The sequence below is a fragment of the Molothrus aeneus genome, chromosome 3 (genome assembly GCF_037042795.1).
Source record: "Molothrus aeneus isolate 106 chromosome 3, BPBGC_Maene_1.0, whole genome shotgun sequence".
In the NCBI taxonomy this organism is placed as follows: domain Eukaryota; kingdom Metazoa; phylum Chordata; class Aves; order Passeriformes; family Icteridae; genus Molothrus; species Molothrus aeneus.
Window position 1 is genome coordinate 16,719,440 of NC_089648.1, and position 18,829 is coordinate 16,738,268.

The 18,829-nt window shown below is 40.3% G+C and overlaps 1 protein-coding gene across 9 annotated transcripts in view; it reads right to left on the reverse strand.

Annotated features, from left to right (window-relative positions):
• Positions 1–18,829, reverse strand: part of EHBP1 (EH domain binding protein 1) — a 205,458-nt gene that overhangs the window by 152,543 nt on the left and 34,086 nt on the right. For all 9 annotated transcript variants that reach the window (XM_066546363.1, XM_066546360.1, XM_066546362.1 and 6 more), the window contains exons 4-5: positions 15,822–15,917; positions 6,912–6,965 (exon numbers count right to left, since the gene is read on the reverse strand). In XM_066546363.1, the coding sequence (XP_066402460.1) occupies positions 6,912–6,965; positions 15,822–15,917 (150 nt within the window). The remainder of the gene's footprint in view (positions 1–6,911; positions 6,966–15,821; positions 15,918–18,829) is intronic.

Genomic DNA, 18,829 nt, shown 5'->3' on the forward strand with positions numbered 1-18,829 from the left:
TAATTAGAGGTTAGGAGTTATTTTAGCAGTTTCTCTAAAATTCTTATTTAAATAAGATTTTTGTCATCTCTCAGCTCTGCTTTGATAGGTTATTATGTATTAATGACAGAAAGGATTCACAGTAGCCCTAATTCTAGGTGATCTGGGCACAGTCTTGTTTTGGTCAGAAGGAAAATTACATTGCAGACAGTAAGTTATACATCCTAACAGGACACTAGCAGGCTTTGCCTGGGGATACAGGAGGGGCTGCAGGTCAAAATATTAATTAATTAACTGTGCTGTTCAGAAAAGTTTATGGAGCTCTTGCTCTCACAATGCCTGCCTGAAACCAGGGCTGCTTGTGCCTCCCCTTTGTGCTGGGCCTTGTAGAGGGGGAAAACACCCACAGTCTTTCACACTTGCCCTAAATACAAGTGGTAGTTTACTTGTCCTACAGCATTTGGTATAAAATTTCTCCAGCAGAACTCAAGTGCAATCCACTTCCACTATCTTCTGTACTTTTCAGAGAAGATGCCAAAACCAAGGAGATTGTTTAAGCAAGGGACTCCTGTAGGGTCAGTGTGGACACACAGGGGAGTTACCCACTCTCAGACACCCCAAAGCAGAGTGATCCACTCTGTGCAGAAGCCTCTCTCCTGCTCCTTTCCTGAGTCAGGACCCTGCCCCTGACTGTATTTCCCTTTTGGTTAAAAGTGCCCAGAAAGGCCATCATGGAGCACAGAAGGAAAAACAATATATTACTGGAAAAGCACAGGATCAGGCCTCCAAGAAAGATTTCCTACCCTGGTTCCTTTACAACCAGAGCAGCCAATCAAGACAACAATTTCTGCAAGTTTTGCTCCAAAGGCCTAATCTCAGAGATTTCTCAACTAGAACAAAGTGCTAAATATTTAATGTAAGCAAAAACTAAAAGTAAAAGAGGTTTTCTGAATCTCTATTACATTTAAAGCAGAACAAGAGTGAGACAGCTGACAAAGCAGCATTTAATTCCTAGCTATATCTAAACCAGAATACTCAGCCTAATTTACACAGGCAGCTAGTCACAGTTCACATAATCACACACAGCAGAATATGACAGGGGAATTAAAGGACCAGGAAAGCATGTCTGAACTATAAGCTATTCTAAATATATTAAATGCAGACATTTAATTCAGAAAAAAAGCTAACCCAATCAATTATTATTTTAAGCAAAAAATTCAAGCAAAACTTCAAGCAAAAAATACAAAACGAATGCATAGAGAGGCTTTAACTACTGTTTCTTAAATAAAGGAAACAGCCAATTTAAACTTAAGTTCTCATATGGTACAAAGATGCACAAGAAGAGATACCCAAGAATTTGTAATAAATTTTGATATAGCAACTGATCAACAAGTAAGGAATTCATCCTGTTCCTATGTCAGTCTTTTCCCCCAGGTTCTTCCAGCAAATGGCATCAGCAGTACTCAGAATTTCAATTCCCTACGCTATGCTGGCATTTGCTCCCCAACATCTATTTCCAGAAACAGGTGGGAAGATTAGACTTGGGCTCTCATTCGATGTAGGGCAAAACCTGCCCTTGCAGAATTAGTGTTGCAGCAGTCTGTAGTAAAAGATATTCAACCACCCAGTAAAAAAGTATGCTTTTACCAAAATTCTGGGCTAATTACTCCTATTCAAATAAGTTTTTTCTCTAAAAGATTCATCGGGAAAACAACATATTCAGAGCTGTATCTGGTGAAAACTTAACTTTTTGCTAATACCTCATTTTATTGTATCACATTTAAAATTGGTGTCCTTTAAGACTAGAAAGAAATTCATTTCTATGTCCCACGACCTACCCTCTCTTTCCCATTACTTTCACCTTATTTGTCACCTTTATTAGTTGTGTCATGCCAGGCATTTCAAGAGAGAGAAATAATCTCCCCAAACCTGTGAGTGATAAAACATGCTCCAGGGCATTCAAAATGAGAAATCATCATAAGCAACCATGATCCAGAATTTCAGAGGCAACGGGGGGAGGGTGGACTGGGGGACATCAACTACAAAAGAACACACATGTACCAATAAAATGAAGCTGATTATGTCAATTGTTCTGTAATGTTTTCTAATGTTTCTCTTATTTTGAGCCTTTGCTGATATTTGAGTGGAAGCCAATTCAGAACTCTTTCTAGGGTGGGGTTCCTGAAGCTACACAGGAGCGACAGACAGAAGGAAAAGTCAGATCTCATTTTTTCAGCTTAAACTCATTACTCTTTGTAACTCTTCCCTGAAGGCCAGCATGAACAGCAAACTCTAGACTCCTTTTTTCTCTCATTCCAGAAGTTTCAGTGGGTCTATTCAAAAAGGCATCATTGGAAAACAGTGTCTAAAAAGGCATCAAAGCTTTTTCAAAGACTCTCTAAAAAGGACAGATGCAGAACTCAGTCCAGCTTCCTAGATGTCAGTGTAAGAACAGCTTGGAAATTCTGCCTGGAATGCTTCCCCAGGCAGGTGACAGAGTGCAAGCAGAGCTGGGCACAGCTAGCTCCTGAAAGCCATGGGCAGCAGGAGCAGAGCAGGACACTGAGCACTCACATAAATGAATCCGTAGAAAGAGAATGCTAATGACCTGCTAATGCAATCACAGAAAGTGAAATCCCACATGTAAACTGTCACATTATTGAGGTCGATTAGTCAGAGGCAGAAGGAGGGAGCCTCCAGCCACAGAGAGCAGACTGTTCTCCAGAGCTGTAATTCCTATGAAAACCAAGAGCAGCCTAAAGTGTATCAACAAAGATCTGGGCCTGAATGATTCCCCACAAGGACAATGGATCATTGGAAGAGGCTGACTGGCAGTGCTGCAGAGAGCCCACCTTAATTTATTTTTATTAAATTGTTTAGGCAAGTGTTTGTCTGGAATTATGCTGCCTTGAAGCAACAGTACAAGACAGGTGAGGCTGCCTCCAGCTCCAACTCACAGGAATGTACAAGCAAAGCTTCAACAACAGGTGGGGCATGTTTCTCCATTCATCTGCCAAATCAGTAGGTCTGGAATTAGCAAAGACCAAGTTTTAATAGGCCTGCCACATAAAAAGAGGGCTACAGTTTGTGTCAGGAACAACAGCAATTATTGTCAGTGGAATTTCCTACTGCAAAGGGCTTGCTCACCACAGCCCTGAGCCCTGGGAATGACCTACGGACAACAGTGGCACATAAGCACAGGTGGGAAGATAGAGAAGGCTACTATGAACTTTGAAATATATTACTGTGCTAGACACACAGACATGGGCTCAAAAATAGTTTTGACAAAAAGCTGGGAAGCTTGTTTCATAGTCTGTGCAGTTTCAAGTTGGAAAACATTCCGTGACTTTAAGCTTCTTTAAGAATGTAGGAAGTAACTGTCTACAAAACTGCCAGCAAACAAGTAAACATCATGGTTTGTCTTCAGTGGGTGTTCTTATGTCCCTTTCCATGCTTTGAGCGTGTTAGGAAGCAAAATGACATTTTTTCCATTGCTTCAGATACTTCTATTTGAGACAAAGTTCTTGTACATAGAGCCAGTGAAAGCTTCCACATCTTTGGACCAACTTAAACCTCCTCTCTTCCCTCCTATCCTTTTCTCATTCCATTAAGCAATCTGCAGTGACCAGGAAACACAGCCCAAAACTTCAGGTCAGCTGAACTCTTCTCAGAGGTGCAGTCTTTGTTTCAAAACTGCCCTCCCCTCCTGGCATCTCTGAGGGAGACTCGATGAGCTCAGACAGTGAAAGGAACCAAATGTGGAAACAGCAGAAACCAAGTGTGGAAACAGCATATATTCAAGTTACCCACAGAAGCAATGACAGAGAGAAGTCACTTACTAGAGAAAGGGCCTTATAAAATAGAAGGCAACTCATCCTTGTTCATTAAATGGAATAGGAAAAATACACTAACACCAGTCTGTGAGATTTTGAAAGCCTACTACCACTCTACGCATGGGCAAGTCTTGGTCTTAGTTATGAATTTCTTGCTCTCCTACTTGCAACAGCCAACCTGAACACTCAGTGTTATTATTCAGTAGAACATAAAAAACACCAAAAGAATTCCAATAACTGCCTCATGACATAAAAGCAAATAATCAATTACACAGATTGTGGTTAAAGAGAGATTAAATTAGAGACAAGAAAGTTATCAGTAAATATACACAGAACACAGCTGTGAAGGAGATAAAGACATAGAAAAGGCTGATGGAAAATGAATACCAATATTTAAATGGTAAGAAACTGCTCTACAATCAAACTATTTATGGATTATACACACAGCAGATGACAAAGTTCACCTACTAGAATAAAAATACAGAGTGACTAAGGCAATAAAAATACAGCTAGAAAAAAAAATCTACAATAATCAAGGTAATGGATCATGAAGTAATGTACATATATCCCCAACAAGAAAAGAACCACAAAAATCAAGTATCTTGTTTCCTTTTCATTTACAGCATGAAAATGAATGGCTTTCTTGCACAATCACCTCATCACTACTTTTAAATCCCTCTGAAGGTGCAGAATAAACTTGTTTGGAATTTGGTAGCATCTGCCTGCAAAGGCATCAAACTGCAACTGTATATCTCTTCTACCTGGTCTTTGCTCAGCCATACTGAAGCATGACAAAATTATTCTGGAGACTGACTTATAATACTAATTCAAAAAAGAAACAAACTCAAAATTTCTAGCAGAATTCACATAGTTTCACAATTAAAGCATACCCCTAAGCTCTTCAGACTTCAGTATTTTGTGTTCTGAGTGTTGCTGACTAAAGAGGAGGGGAAGCCCTGCAGCCTATCAGGACAGAAAACATCCCTGGACAAAACAGAAAAGGTCCCAAAGGATTCTGAATATCCCCATGCTTCCCAAAGGTGACCTCGTCTTGCCAGGTTAATGACAAACATGTTGTAAACCCAGGCAAAATACACTTTAGGCCCGAAGAGGGTAAATGCCTATAATTTAAGGTGTGAAGAGAACAACCTCCTGCCTCCCTAGCTCCCCTGTTTTTAACAGGCAGGTGTTCCATGCTCTGGAAAGTCAGCCAGCCATTGGAACACCCGTGACTTGCTCGAACCGATGAACATGTTTTCATCCACCACTAAGTGGAGCTGTTACCCAGGGAAAAGAGTTTCTCCATCTCTTCCAGCATGAAGGAAAAAAAAAAAAAAAAAGGGAGAAAGAGGTGATTGAAAGCAGCCAGTTTTATAGTTTCTTTAGCTCTCAGTAATTTTTGTGCTAAAGCTATTAAATATATAATTCTGAGGATACTACTTCTATATTCTCCAATCAAAGAATAAACATCTACCTACCAGTGACTATTTGGCAGTTCTTGTGAGATGAACTAACATAACAGCACAACCGAGGTTATGAAGAAGTTCCCACACAACAGAAGATTGCCCTGCACGGCTCAGCAAAGGTGTGAGGCAGAGAGCAAGAGCAGAAGGCAGCAGATGATCTGCTGCCCCCTCTACATGGAATACACTGACACGTAAAAAAGCAGGACCCAAGCTCAGTCTACATGCCCCATATAAAATCCTGGAAAAAAAATCATCTGCAACGTCACAGGAAATCCAGCTATACCCAGAGGGGCTGGCTGAGAAATACACTGACATTGTTTTATCCACAGCTACTTGTATGGTGACAACTGGATGGAGACTTCCCTGATTAAAATAAACTATGTGAGAAAGAAAAGGAAACTCCAGGAAACAGTAACTAAACTATGTTTTGTGTTAACAAGTGTCATAGGTGAAAATAGAAACTTGACATTGAAAACAAAAGTATAAATAAAGCACTTTGCTTTCAGCCCTTTTAAATGTTCAGTTACTGGTGATAGGAATAAACCTTAGCTTTAGATATTCAAATCACTTTCCAATATTGACAAGAAAAAGAAGCATTTTTAGGTCAAAAAAGATATGCAAAATCCATTGCTTCCCCACACTTCAGTGCTACGTGGTACTACTTGGTAGAAAAGCAATTTCTTTTTTGTTTAAAAACAACATTAAAATTGTTTTTTAATGTTACTGAGAAACAATCCTTAATGAAACTATATTAATGAGCAATAAACACTATCTTGATACCACAATCCTTTAAAAAATATTTGAAGATGAAGTTTCTTTTTCAAGAAAACCCTGGGTAAAGCAGCTTCCCCTTTTTCAGCCAGGCAGCCCCGGAGCGGAAACTGCTGCCCGGAACAGAGAAGGGAAAGGAAAAAAGTACTTCATGCAGCACTTGCTCTATGCAATGTCCAGCAGTGCACTTTGGCAAAGCCTGTTGTTTGTGCAGCCCTCAGGAACTCAGCTCTCTTGGAGAAGTTCTGGGAGCTCCTGCCTTGGAGGAGTTGGAGACTCACAGGAGCAGCTTTTGGGTTTTCATCGGGGCACAGGACATGCAGAGGGATCCCAGGGAGCAGCTCATGACACTCCTCACTGCTGGTCCCACCTTCCCATCCTCCCCAAATTCCTCATCCATCCAAGGCAAGCAATGAAGCTCTGCTCTCCCCTAGAGAGTGGCACTCAGGCCCAGAAGGGTGTGCTGCCCTTTGGGACATACAGATGTCACAACCCAGCTCTGACTCGTTCACTGCCCTGCTCAGACACAAATAATGTGTCACAGCCCATAAAACAGTGAGTCATGACCCAGCTCTAACTTGTTCACTCCACTGCTCACAGCACACTAATGCAAGGCAGACTGAGGCTAACAGGGAAGGAGTTTAAGCAGTGTAGTATAGCACTCCCCTCTCCTGCATTGTAACATAGGTATTTATTGTACAATAGGTATTTTAATAAGCCTTCATGACTACAGAGCTAGGATTTATGGTGGTTCAGCTGCTCAAATTTTATTCAAGACTTTTTCAGCATCTGGACACCTTTTAGTCTTTTTAAATTATTAAATCTTATATGATAAAAAAACCAAAACAACATTCCAGCTTACATTCTCTATGACAAACATCCATTCCTTGTCTTCAAACTCTTCAGCGTGGGGATCCTAAAAAAACAAACCAGAGAATTTGAGTCTAAATATAATCCAGCATGCAAGAGACTGCAAAACAGCCAAGATTTTCATATACTCTGAATTATTTTTACCCACAGAAGATGCCAGAGAGAAATATTTTAGCTAGGATGTAGGCTTTATGGGATGTCCACTAAATGATGAACAAGTTAGGGTAAAACTGCCAATGAGGATTTAATAGAGACTCCTAAAAATACAAACTTGAGGTTGATGCTGATGAAGGCCTGTAATTCTGTTTCCTTTCATCCAGCAGGAAAAAAAAAAGATAAATCTCTCTTTAATTCTCAAGTTCCACCTCCCAAATAAACAAAACAAATCCAAATCTTGCAGACAACAGTGGAGGGAGCCACTTGCTTCCACCAGGAGTGAGAAGATGCACACCCCAACCTCCCTAGGCCCAGAATCTACAGGCACAAGCAGAGATCCAAAGTCACAGCTTCAGCACAGCACCTCCTTCCACTGCAGATTTCTTAAATACTTATCTTGAGTTCACAACATTTCTATGGTATCACATGTGAGGATCAGAAAACATTTTCACCAACAGGAAGAAAAATAACAATGAAGTTCATATATTTGGCACTTTTTTTTTTAATTTAATGAGCTTTCAGTCTGCTGGAGTGGTCTGTATTGTTGTTGTCTGAAAGTAAAATAACACTGGAGAAGGCAGTAAGTTATTCCTCTCAAGCCTCTATCAAGGATCCTACTTTAAACAAAATACTTTTTTTTTTTTTAAATAACGAATCATCCAGTCCAAGTTCTGAACAACTTCAGCAAAACTTCTACTCCTCTTGCAAAATAGATTCTCACATTAAGAGAATGTGTCTTGAGTCTTTCCTTTTATATGAAACCTGCTTTTGCTATACCTCAATCCTATCCTATTATTTCTAGTTACAGGAAAACACTAATTACTCCTCTGTCCCTGATGTTTGCATGCTCTGGGTGTTTGGAGGTAAATGTCACTTCCATATCATCAGCATTTCCCAACACCATATATGAGACCCCTCAGCATCTCAGTTTTCTTGCTACTATTTGGCAACTGGTCCTGACACTACAGCAAGCATGGTAATTCCATCTTGCTGCTCTAAATTAACAAAATGCTTCAAGATACTTTGCTCCCACTTTATATCTATTAGTACCATCCTCTTTTTTTTTTTTCCAGAATGCTACCAGCCTCACATTTAATCTTCTCGACTCACCTTACCTTAGTCTTTGCTTTCACCCTTGTTTCACTTCAGTTTTGTTTTGAAGTAGACAGAGGTACTGTACCACTTTTTAACTAGTTCTCTTTGAATACACAAAATATTTTGTAAGTTACAAGTTTATAGCATCAATAACAAGAGAAAAGTTGTAGTTTTGGGTTTTTTTAAATTTTTCCAGGACACAAAAAACTCGGGAAGGGTGCTCTTAAATAAACCTCCTCTTTGGATGAACTACAATAATACCTCTAGGGGGATATTATCCCATCCCCTCCTGTGCATCCTTCCTCCAAAACCCAGCCAAGTGAGTTTCCCACACAGTCCCCCTGTAAAACACTAAAAGTGAAAGAATATAAGATGTTGCTAAAAACTTATGTCAAAACTGATGATTCATTTTTATACATGAGTAAATCTTTTAAGAGGGTTTTTTAAAAAGAGACTAATTTAAATACTGCAAATGAGTTTCAAAACATGCTGTACCAGTAACCATAAGGACAGAAGGGCAAGCAGATACATACAAAATTATACTGAGGTATCTCCATGTTCCAATTAATGTCTTGTACATATCAGATTATGTAATTATATCTCCATCACACTAATCAGGTATGTGGAATTCTGCATTATGTAAATAAAGCACAATACCTGTGGGTTTGGTGTATACTATATAAATTCTACAGATGTAACTAACTTTCTGTAATCCAGCTATTAAATACTTAAAATTTTTAAGAGTTAACCTGGGGCAATTACCTTTCTGTTTAATTGCTTCCTTTGATACAGCATGAAATGACATAATGAGATTTAGTGGGATCATTAACCACTTTATGTTTTAATAAGCTACTCCAAAATAAGTGACTCAACTCTTAAATATTTCATCCTGCTCAATTTTTTCCCCTACCTCCCCCAAAAGCCATTAGGACAAGCTTGCAGGCTGACCTAAAACTGCTTCCAAAGTCAGGGTCCAATATTTTATCCCATGTAACAAACAAAACATTCCTTGTTTTGTTTCTGCAAGGCAATCATCTATAAAGCCAAACCAAGCTCTCTGTCAGTGGCAATAAAACTCACACCTCTGAGGGCTACAGAGCCAGGTGCTCTGCTGAGTATTTCTGATCATCTGACAGAGCAAAATAACACTGTATAATGCAAAGACTCCTTCATGTTCAACATTTTAGCACACACTTGAAAGCAAGTTGTGAACACTTCAGGAAGATAAATGCAGTGTATTGCCCCAAAACAGCCCTTAAAAGCTTCAAGGACTTCTCTAATGAAGAGCCTTACCAAATGTTCAGAGAGTATGAAATATGCTGATATACGAACACTTTGCATATGTGTAGGATATCTCAGATTTAAAGGCAAATCCAGATTTTTTTTAAAGCCATATTTTTTGCCACTTTTAAAGTGTCTCCAGAAAGAGAAAACCCTGAATAATTTTTAAATACACAAGCCTCAGCATTTCCTTGCAACAGACACATAAGTGGCTTCACTCTTCCACTAAAATGCTTTTATCAGAAACACAAGGAGCAGCATAGAGAGTCCTATTTCTAATTAACTTACAACTTTATTAAGTGGTCACGTAAACAGATACTTGTATGATTATAGTTATACCAGTTTCTTGTATGATTACAGTTACAACACAGTTTCTATTGCAAACAACATGTTACATTTGGGACTAATATTTCCTCATGTAGTCTCCATAACAGGTGTTGTTTTTATAAATCTGGCTAATCTTTCATCTTATTTTGGATTTGAAGAAAGTAAATACCAATAAAAAAAACCCACAACACCAGATACTTCCCTCACTGGCTAATCTATATTCTCCATTCATTCCCCACATAAAACTCATGTGATGTACCTAGCAAACTATTATTTGAGGACTACAGCATTGGTAACTATGTTTTATGAAAAAAATGCTATTCCAAAGAAGAATAACTCCGGGTGTAATGGTTATAGCAGCCTTTGGAATGCTTCAATTCTGCATGAAAGCACTCTCTGGTAACAGGGCACACAAAATCTCAGCTCACCTGCAAGCAGATACCAGCAGAGAATACCTAAAGTCAAGAGTTACAAACAGACCTCATTCCCATTTCCTAAAAGCAAATGATAATGAAAATTACCTAAAACGATCAAGGAACAAATTGCCTCAGATCTGGCTGTAACATGAGGGGAGGTGGCAAGAGTTTTTTTTTTTTTTTGATAATGCATATTTGCTTCACCAGTGTACCACAGATGCAGAACTACACTCCATCCAACATTCACTATGGTCTCACCATTAATTGAGAACTGTAAGTATTAGTACAAATGGATTGAACAGCTTGTTGCTCCTCCCCATTTTACTATGTTAGAAAAGAATCATCATTTTTAGTACCAAGACATGGGTCCCATTTTCTTGTCTCAGTTTGATGCTCCTTTTCAGCATCTTTAACTAAGTTTTAGAGCCTTTTTTCTCTACCCTTTTTTGTCTCATAAGATGACCTTAGTGTGCCAAAAGTAATACTCATATAAGAAGCAAATAGTAGGGAGCAGTGCAAGAGACAGGACATCAACTTTTCTTTGCAATCCCATCCCTTAGCTTCTTCCTGTGACACCATTCTGCCCATCCACATGACAACTACCCAAAAAGTAAACTCTTCTGGGCTTAGGAAGAGCAAAGGACATGTCAGACATTTTTCTGTTCTCTGTTGATCAGTCCATCATAAACCCATTCTTGCCAAGGACGAGATCCTTTCTGCAGAGTACAAGGTGGTTTCAGATGACTGAAGGTAAACCTTCTCCAATAATTCAGGTTACATTCAGATTTACTTTTGTATTTCTTGTATTTAGGAACAAAGGACATATCAGGGGATTGCTGCATTTCCTAATCAGCATCCAGAGTGGGTAGGGAAAATGTTCTGCCTGTTAGTCCCTTCCTCCCTTCCTTCCCCGTGCCTCCTCCCTAAGCACTCCTGGTTTTTGAAGCTTGTCTTTCAATTAGATCACTTCATACCAGCCTTAATCTTCAGTCTTTCTTCTTGGGGAATAACTGCTTAAGGACTGTCACAGTGAATCACATCAAACACTGACAGGGTGTGTGATCTCCCTTCACCAGCGACCTGCAGCAGATGCTCTGGGTTCTCCAGCATCTGTCCTCAGCTTTTGTACTTGCCTGCTTGAAACTGTACAAGACTCAAAATTTGACCCAATTCTTATTGCTTTCAATGCCGATTACAGAGGTCTGATTAGTCTAGAAAATCACATACAACTGTGATCAGCTTTAATTGGAGCTGCCAGAAAGCAGGGAGCTCTGAGGAGACTGGCAGAAACAGAAACATCCCTGTGCATCACCACACCAAGCTCATACCTTCCAGTAAAGCCTCTGGGCTAGAAAGGCAACAAGCACTGAATATCCCTTTTTTTTTTAATATTTTTTAAAAATTAGTCCCCCACTAATCCTTTAAGTTTTTAACCATTTAATTTTTTGATGTGCAAATGTGCTTACTTCCCCAAGCTTATGATTTTTATATCTGACACACAACACCTTGCCTATGGAACTGGTTTTCATTCCTATGGAGTATTCTCCATAGTATCTGCTCAAGCCCCTGCTTGCTCCTAAACTGAAATAAGTATGCTCTGAATCTGAACTTGGTCTTTACTTAAGAGAAATGGCTTTATGAAGAGGTTTTGGGCTGATTTGGGTTCTTTTATTTCCTCCTCTAAGATAACACATTGGCTTTCATGAAGTGATCCTGCTACAGCATGGCCAGTTATTATTCTATAAAACCAAAGCATGACTGACTTGGGCTTTCAAGAAGAATTATAGGGATTTTTTCTGAGTAATATGTGGGAACAGGAATACTTTCAACTACACAAGTATGCCTTGATCATCTATCTCATTCTTATTTTACTTATAATTATTTTTTGTGCGCTTAGAAAGCTATGCCTTAAAAAATGTCTTTTTCAAACCTTGGAATTAAGAGTTGGTAATGGTTGAATTGGTACATTGGTGTGATAAACCATGTACATTACTGACAAAACCAGTGTTTTGTGCAATCCAATGAAGCAAAGTCCATGCTTACTCCTGAAGAACAAACATTTTTGAACAGGAAGTCACTTTGCTTTTAAGCTAGAAAATAATGATGTTGCAATTTAAATCCTCATAGTGCAATTGATGTTCATTTAGCTTTACTAAAAGCATTGCGCTTGCTTGGCAGTGAAAATTTCTGGTTTAAAATCTCTCTCAGCTGATAAAGATTTTTGTTAGTATATAAACCTACAGAAAAGTATACAAGTTTTTGTATGTGGTAGCTAACTTTGCTAATGTTGGGACTCTAAGAAATTAACTTCTGGAGCACAACCATGGTAACAAAACAAAAAAAAAAAGTGGGAATTCATCTCTGGCTTTTCTGGAATTTGTGAATCTTTCCATGAAAGCACTACAAATTATGGATTTTAAATGCACAATAGGCTTATTGTTTCATGATGTTTCTTTCTCCCCAGTTTGGCTGAAAAAAACCCAAGGCATAACTAACATCAGTGTGGAGCTCAGCAACGGAAGAAGTTAAAGTTTCAGAACAGATGGAACTTTTTATGTAATTAGCACTTCAGTGGCTGGATGGGCAGGAGCTACAGCTAATCAAGGGAAGCTGAATCAATATATCCATATGATGCTTTTCCACACATGACTCCAGGGCAATATGAAATTTTACCAGCAGCCCAGAATAAATTGAAACAAACAAACAAAAAAGCTCACATTTACTTGAAAATAAAGTTTTCAAAAGGAAGGCTGTAATCTCTTCAGTACTTTGCTTGTGCAAGAATTACAAATATGCTGTTGTAAGCAAGGCAACACCCAAAGTAGGCCTGTGCAGATAATGCAGAATATCTCATTTGTTGACTGATCACAGGGACTTTGCTTAGCCAGCTCTCAAGTGTCCACACTGACTACTGGAGAGAAGACTCTTAACATTCTCATCAGCACTTGAAACCTTGACTTATCTCCTAATCCTACCAGCAACACATTTCAACAGCCACTTACGAATGCACTGCCACTACTGTGTGAATCATTTCCCACAACACATAGCTGTCTGTCTGGAGCCCACTCCTTCCATTCCCAACAGCCCCACTGCACTCATTTGTTATCTGTGATTGCTACACAGCTCTGTGGGAGCAGCCAGCTCCCAGCTCTGGGCTCTGCCAGGGTGGACAGGGAGGCAGCAGCTCCCTGAGCCTCTCGGTGGTGGTGAAAGCAAGCAGCTCCTGTTTGTTAAACGAGACCAGGCTGAGTGCAGGCACTGCAAAGTGCCAAACCTTCAGTAATCACCCTCCTTTGCAGGGAATTGGCTCCAAAAAGGATTTTTACAGAACTGCAAGATGAGCAGCCTCTTTCTCTGAGCTTTACTGTTTTCAGTCTTTTTGTCCCCTTTCTTCTGAGGAAGGAACAATACAAGTACCCCGTTTCCAAGTCAGCTGGCAGAGAGGCGGCTGCAGAGTGCCATCACATACTTCCCTTCCCACTGCTCCAGTGCTGCCCAGACAATGCAGCAGCTGTGGGACAAACAGCCACTTCTTTTGGACTGCCTTTGCCCAGAACCTACCAGCTACAGAAATGCCAGCTCTGTGGGTGCTGGGACGTCCTGTGTTGCAGCTGAAGCATCATAGAGCCAACAAAGCCATCAGGGGACTGGGCACAGCCTGAACTGGGCCAACACCATCTTCTGCCTGCAGTCCCCTGCCCCTCAGAGCTGCTGCTCTCACACAGCTACAGCACTCCTGGGGCATCACACAGCTTGCTCAACAAGCTGCTCTGTGCCCCACGTGCATTCCCTCACAGAGAACAAAGGGTGTTTGGCCACTTACAGGCACTCTTGTTAGAAGAGCTGGAGGATCAATTAGAGCAGATTTTACAGTAAGAGCTGCCTGACAGTGTGACGGTTCTCAATATTTTGATTATAAATCCAAGGCTCATTTCCCCAGAGACCAGTGGGTACCACTTACAGGAGGCACAGCCGCTGGGGTTAGTCACACTCCCACCTCTCCTCCCAGACCAATTCTTGTGACAGTCAGGTTCATTTTTGGGGGGAGAAAGAAGACCAGTGAACAGATCTGCCTGCAGAATTAGTGCTGGGTAAAATTAAGCTTTTGTAATACCTGACATTGGCTCCAGAGGCTCTTCCATCCCTCACTATATAATCCTACCCTCAGTCTCAGTTACACAACGAACAAGGCTGCTGTGCTGTTCTACATAACAGAATCCTGAAGCAGTACTAGTGTAAATAAAAAGATGGGATGACAAAAGAAGGCTGAAAGACACTTTCAACTCCAAAGCCACAGTATCACATAGCTGCACCAAAGAGAAACTTTATTTCTCATCCTTCATATAACATCATAATCACAATCAAGATTGTTGTACATTTCTGCTTCACTTTAAATGTTGAAAATATCAAGCATTTACAGTGCTGCATAACCACAATGTGGCATGGCCACATAATGCTGACAAGTTTCTTAGTCTAAGTAGAGGTCCTTGAAGCAAACAATTTTTGGTAGTGAACTTTTAAATCTCAGTTGAAGACTACATGTTTGCTAAGAAAAGAAACAAGTTTATGATAGTTGATGATCACTGTCAACCTGAGAAGTTTGTGCTCATGAGTAATCCCAAAGGCAGGAATTTTAAAAAAAGGCTGGGGGGAAGACAACCCTCTTTTTTTAGGTGTAATGAACCAAGTAATAAATTCCCATTCTAAGGCTAATCAGAAGCCAACTCCAAGCTCAGGAAAGTCCCCAAGACAAATAAACACAAATATTACTAATTAGAAAGAAGTATGTTACTGTTGCCCTAAGCTGCAAAGGGAGCAGTCAGAAATAAGAACAGCCAGAATGCAGATGAAGGTACCAGAGTAAAGAACGAGGAAGAACTATGGAATGAAAATCCCAGAAATCTTCAGCCTCCTACACTGTCACACATGCAAAGCTGCATTGTTCATCTTTATGCAGAAAGGGACTTACCCAATGATATTTGGGAAATAAGTTCTAGCATAATTATCACTTCCTCTTACTACTTCACAGACACACAAATAAGTGTTCTTTTAGTAGAACAAACAATTCAAAAAATAAAAATTTCCCTGTACAATCTTATAATTCTCTGTACTACTCAAATACTACACATCCACTCTTACAGCTGCAATCACATCAGTGCTGTGATGTTTGTGTAGCATTCTAAATAATGGGAAGTGAGGACCTGGATTCTGCTGCAGCCAATGGCATGCACTGAAACCCTGATGCTGAACAAGGAAGTCTAGAAATGACTGTGTTATGGCAACTTCTCCCTTCCAGTATTTAAAGGAAAGCTACCAGGCTGTAAGCCATGCCAAGTCCTTACACATGTACTACGTGCACAGTTACACATGTGCTGGACTCTGTGCCAATGCCTCACCATAATCAGCTCAGTGGGTATTTCAGTGTGTTAACTAAACTACAGAAGTCAGCTTTGGCAGGGAACAGACCATCCCTCTCACCCAGATCTGAACTGAGGACATAAGGCTGTGCAGTTAATGACATAAAACCAGCAAGATTAGACCTTGTGACTATAATCTGGCATTTGCAGATGGAATTTTTCATGTGTTGTTTAGGAAATAGTAAAGATTATGCTTTATAGAAAACATACCTTGAAGAGAGTCACAGTAATTTCAACATTTTCAGGTACAGGCCACACCACCAACCCACGGTATGGGTTCTTGATTCCAGGCTGCCAGCTGTGTGCCTAAAAGAAGAAAAATACCCAGGTGTTTAAAGCCATTATAAAAGTGCTGACTTGACTCCCACAGGACCCAGGGCATGCAGGTAAAAGTAACATATCACTGACTCCAAAAAGATCACATCCCTAAACCCATGACCCTACTGAACACTTCAAAGGACACAATTAAGAATGACAGTAAGGAAACTCTGACCACCAGCAGTCTTTTCCATTGAACTAAAGCTGCTCCTCACAAGGTCCTAAACTCAGCTTTTTTATTACATAGCACAGGTCAGGACACTCAGAGCCTTGCAAAAATTAAGGCTGTAGGGTCAGAACTTCTGTAGCAAGCTGAACTTTATTTTGGGTACAACACATAGTGCAGGTCTAATCATATTTACACATAAATGGAACAAGACATTGTACTTGAGGAAAGGGAAAACAATTACTTTTAATGCTACTAAAACATTTCAGTTTTTAAGAATTAATAAGCTGGAGTACCAACATCTAGAAAACATAACAAAAAACCCAACAGTTAAATAGACTGAGAACCTGCCTACCTTTGAGCATCAGTTTGGATTAGTGTATGGCCTGTATTTACATCTTAACAGCTAGTCCCAGAAAACACCCCGTGTGTGCATTTCTGTGCTGGTTTGGAATAAGTATGCCTTTTTCCAAGCTCAACCTAATCTATTTTGTGATGCTGTAAGACTAATGAGGGAAGGATGCTGCTGCAGAATTGATGGCTACAGAACTAGGGTGTTATTAGAAACATCTGGAAGTTTTACCAGGAAAGACTGTACAATCTATTTACTGTTACCTGAAGCCAATTAACTTGGCTATTTTTCTCTTCTTTTTAAATTCTAGAGCATCACTCATTGCAATTTTATACTCATTTCAACACTCAGAACTTCAGATTCAGACTGTCTATTAGAACATATTATTGCTTTAATAAGGTTAGCAGGACCTGTCACTCAGGTTTTCTGGGACCTTAAGGTAACCTGGGTAACTTTAAGGATAACTTTGCTGTACCAAAGTGTGAAAGACAAAGCTGGAGAAGCAGTCCCATCCCTACAGAGGCAGCAGCTCTCTGCCACTGTAGTAGGGAGTGCCAAATGTTGCCAGTTCTCCTTTGGTTTTATCACAAATTTTTTTCTCTTTGATGTTCTGCCTGAAACCCCAGCTCCCAAAGATGCCTAATTAGATTAGATTTTTCAGTGAGTGTCTATGCTTTGTGTTTGCAGAGTAGCAACTTGGAGCTTCTAAAAAAAGGGATTTTTAAAATAAGAGCAACTTGAAAGAAGCCAATTTCTACTGGTTTTACTCCATGAATTTCAGTCTAATCTCCTCATTCTAAAGAGGGCCTGGATGTATTTTCTGAATAACAGAGCAAACAACAACAAATAACTCAAACAAAACATATATTTTACAAGCAAAAGGCATTTTGTGAGCAGCAAAACACACCACAGTAGATGCCATTACTAGCACAGACACTGGAGCTGCAGTTTGTGTGTCTGTCCCACAGAACCCACAGCCCCCTGCATCACTCCCAGCTTGCCCACAGAGATGTTCAGCAGACACGAGGCAGTGATCCAGAGCCAGGCACAAGCTCATCTGCCATGGCCCCTGGTAGCATCTTGTAAAATCAATAACCTCTCCTCCATAGGGGCATTCCATCCTCTTTCCAGGTACCAGTTTGCACAAAAATAATTGGAGCTCATGGTGTGTCTGAAATCTGTGCTTTCCTGCTGCATTTGGCCAATACGGAAAATTATGTCAAACTTTTGCTGTCCAAGGTCCAGGCACTGCCAGCCTGCTCAGTTGAGGATCACTTGTTCCATCTATTAAAAAAACCTAGAAAATGAGCATTCACTGGTGCAGTCAACACTTCACTTCAAGCCCTTTATCAGCATTTCCTCCCACCAGGAAAGTCAGTGAGACACAATAAACACACAGGGATATATATGTTTTTCTGTCACTGAAAGCAACAACCAGGAGACAAGTTCTAACTAATGAGCTTTTAAAGCAAAGCTGTTCTGTGATCATGAATGTTATCAAGTCCTCCTCTGGCTTTGAAAAATAAACACTGTATCACACAAACAGCATGACAGTAAAAGATAACATCAAAAGGACTGTCTGGGTTGGTGGGAAGGAGAAATGGAAAGGGGAAAGCAAATCCAGAAAAACACAGAGGACTGGCAAATGACAGTAATTTAAAATTAAGATGCAGAGTGTTATTCTAATGCAACATTTCTCATGCCAGGCACCTCTATGCTGCAGACTCTTCAAGTTACATCTGGCCTATATCAAAAACCTTTTAAACTCCCAAATTATAAGCTGGATCAGGCCACCGCTACAGGTGACAAGGACTCGCTGTCAGGGCTCAGCCAAGGAGATGCTGCAGCTGCACAACACATTTCCACCCTAATCCCCTCCTCAACTCCATTTTCCATTGGGTGCTTGTGCCTTTAGACCCACTTCTTCCTCATTTGCTACAGGTCTTCACCAGCCATCTCCCATTGTCTTGGAAGTCAAGGCAAGGGCAGCTAAGCAGAAGTGACTTCCAGCAGCAGGTGCCTCACCCACAGCCCTGCCCTTGCCTGACCTGTCTCCAGACCTGAGGGATGGGAACCACGGTCTGGAAAGAGAAGCAGAAGTGCTTTGCTGCATTTCAAAGCAAAAGGCAACTCTTCCTTTTTTCTGCCAGTATAACATGAGAGAAAACAACATAGCATGAAAGCTCTTTTAAATCTGGAAACAGGAGCTACAGGATGGGCTGCTGAAATATCCTATAAATAGAGTAGGGCTGTGAATGACATTGTCCAACCTACGGCATTGCTCTGGCACAAAACTGATGACTGGGAGAGGAGGAAATCTCTTAAAGAAAGCCAGTGGATGAGCCTACAGAACTTGCATGGGCACTTCAGGCTATCCATTTT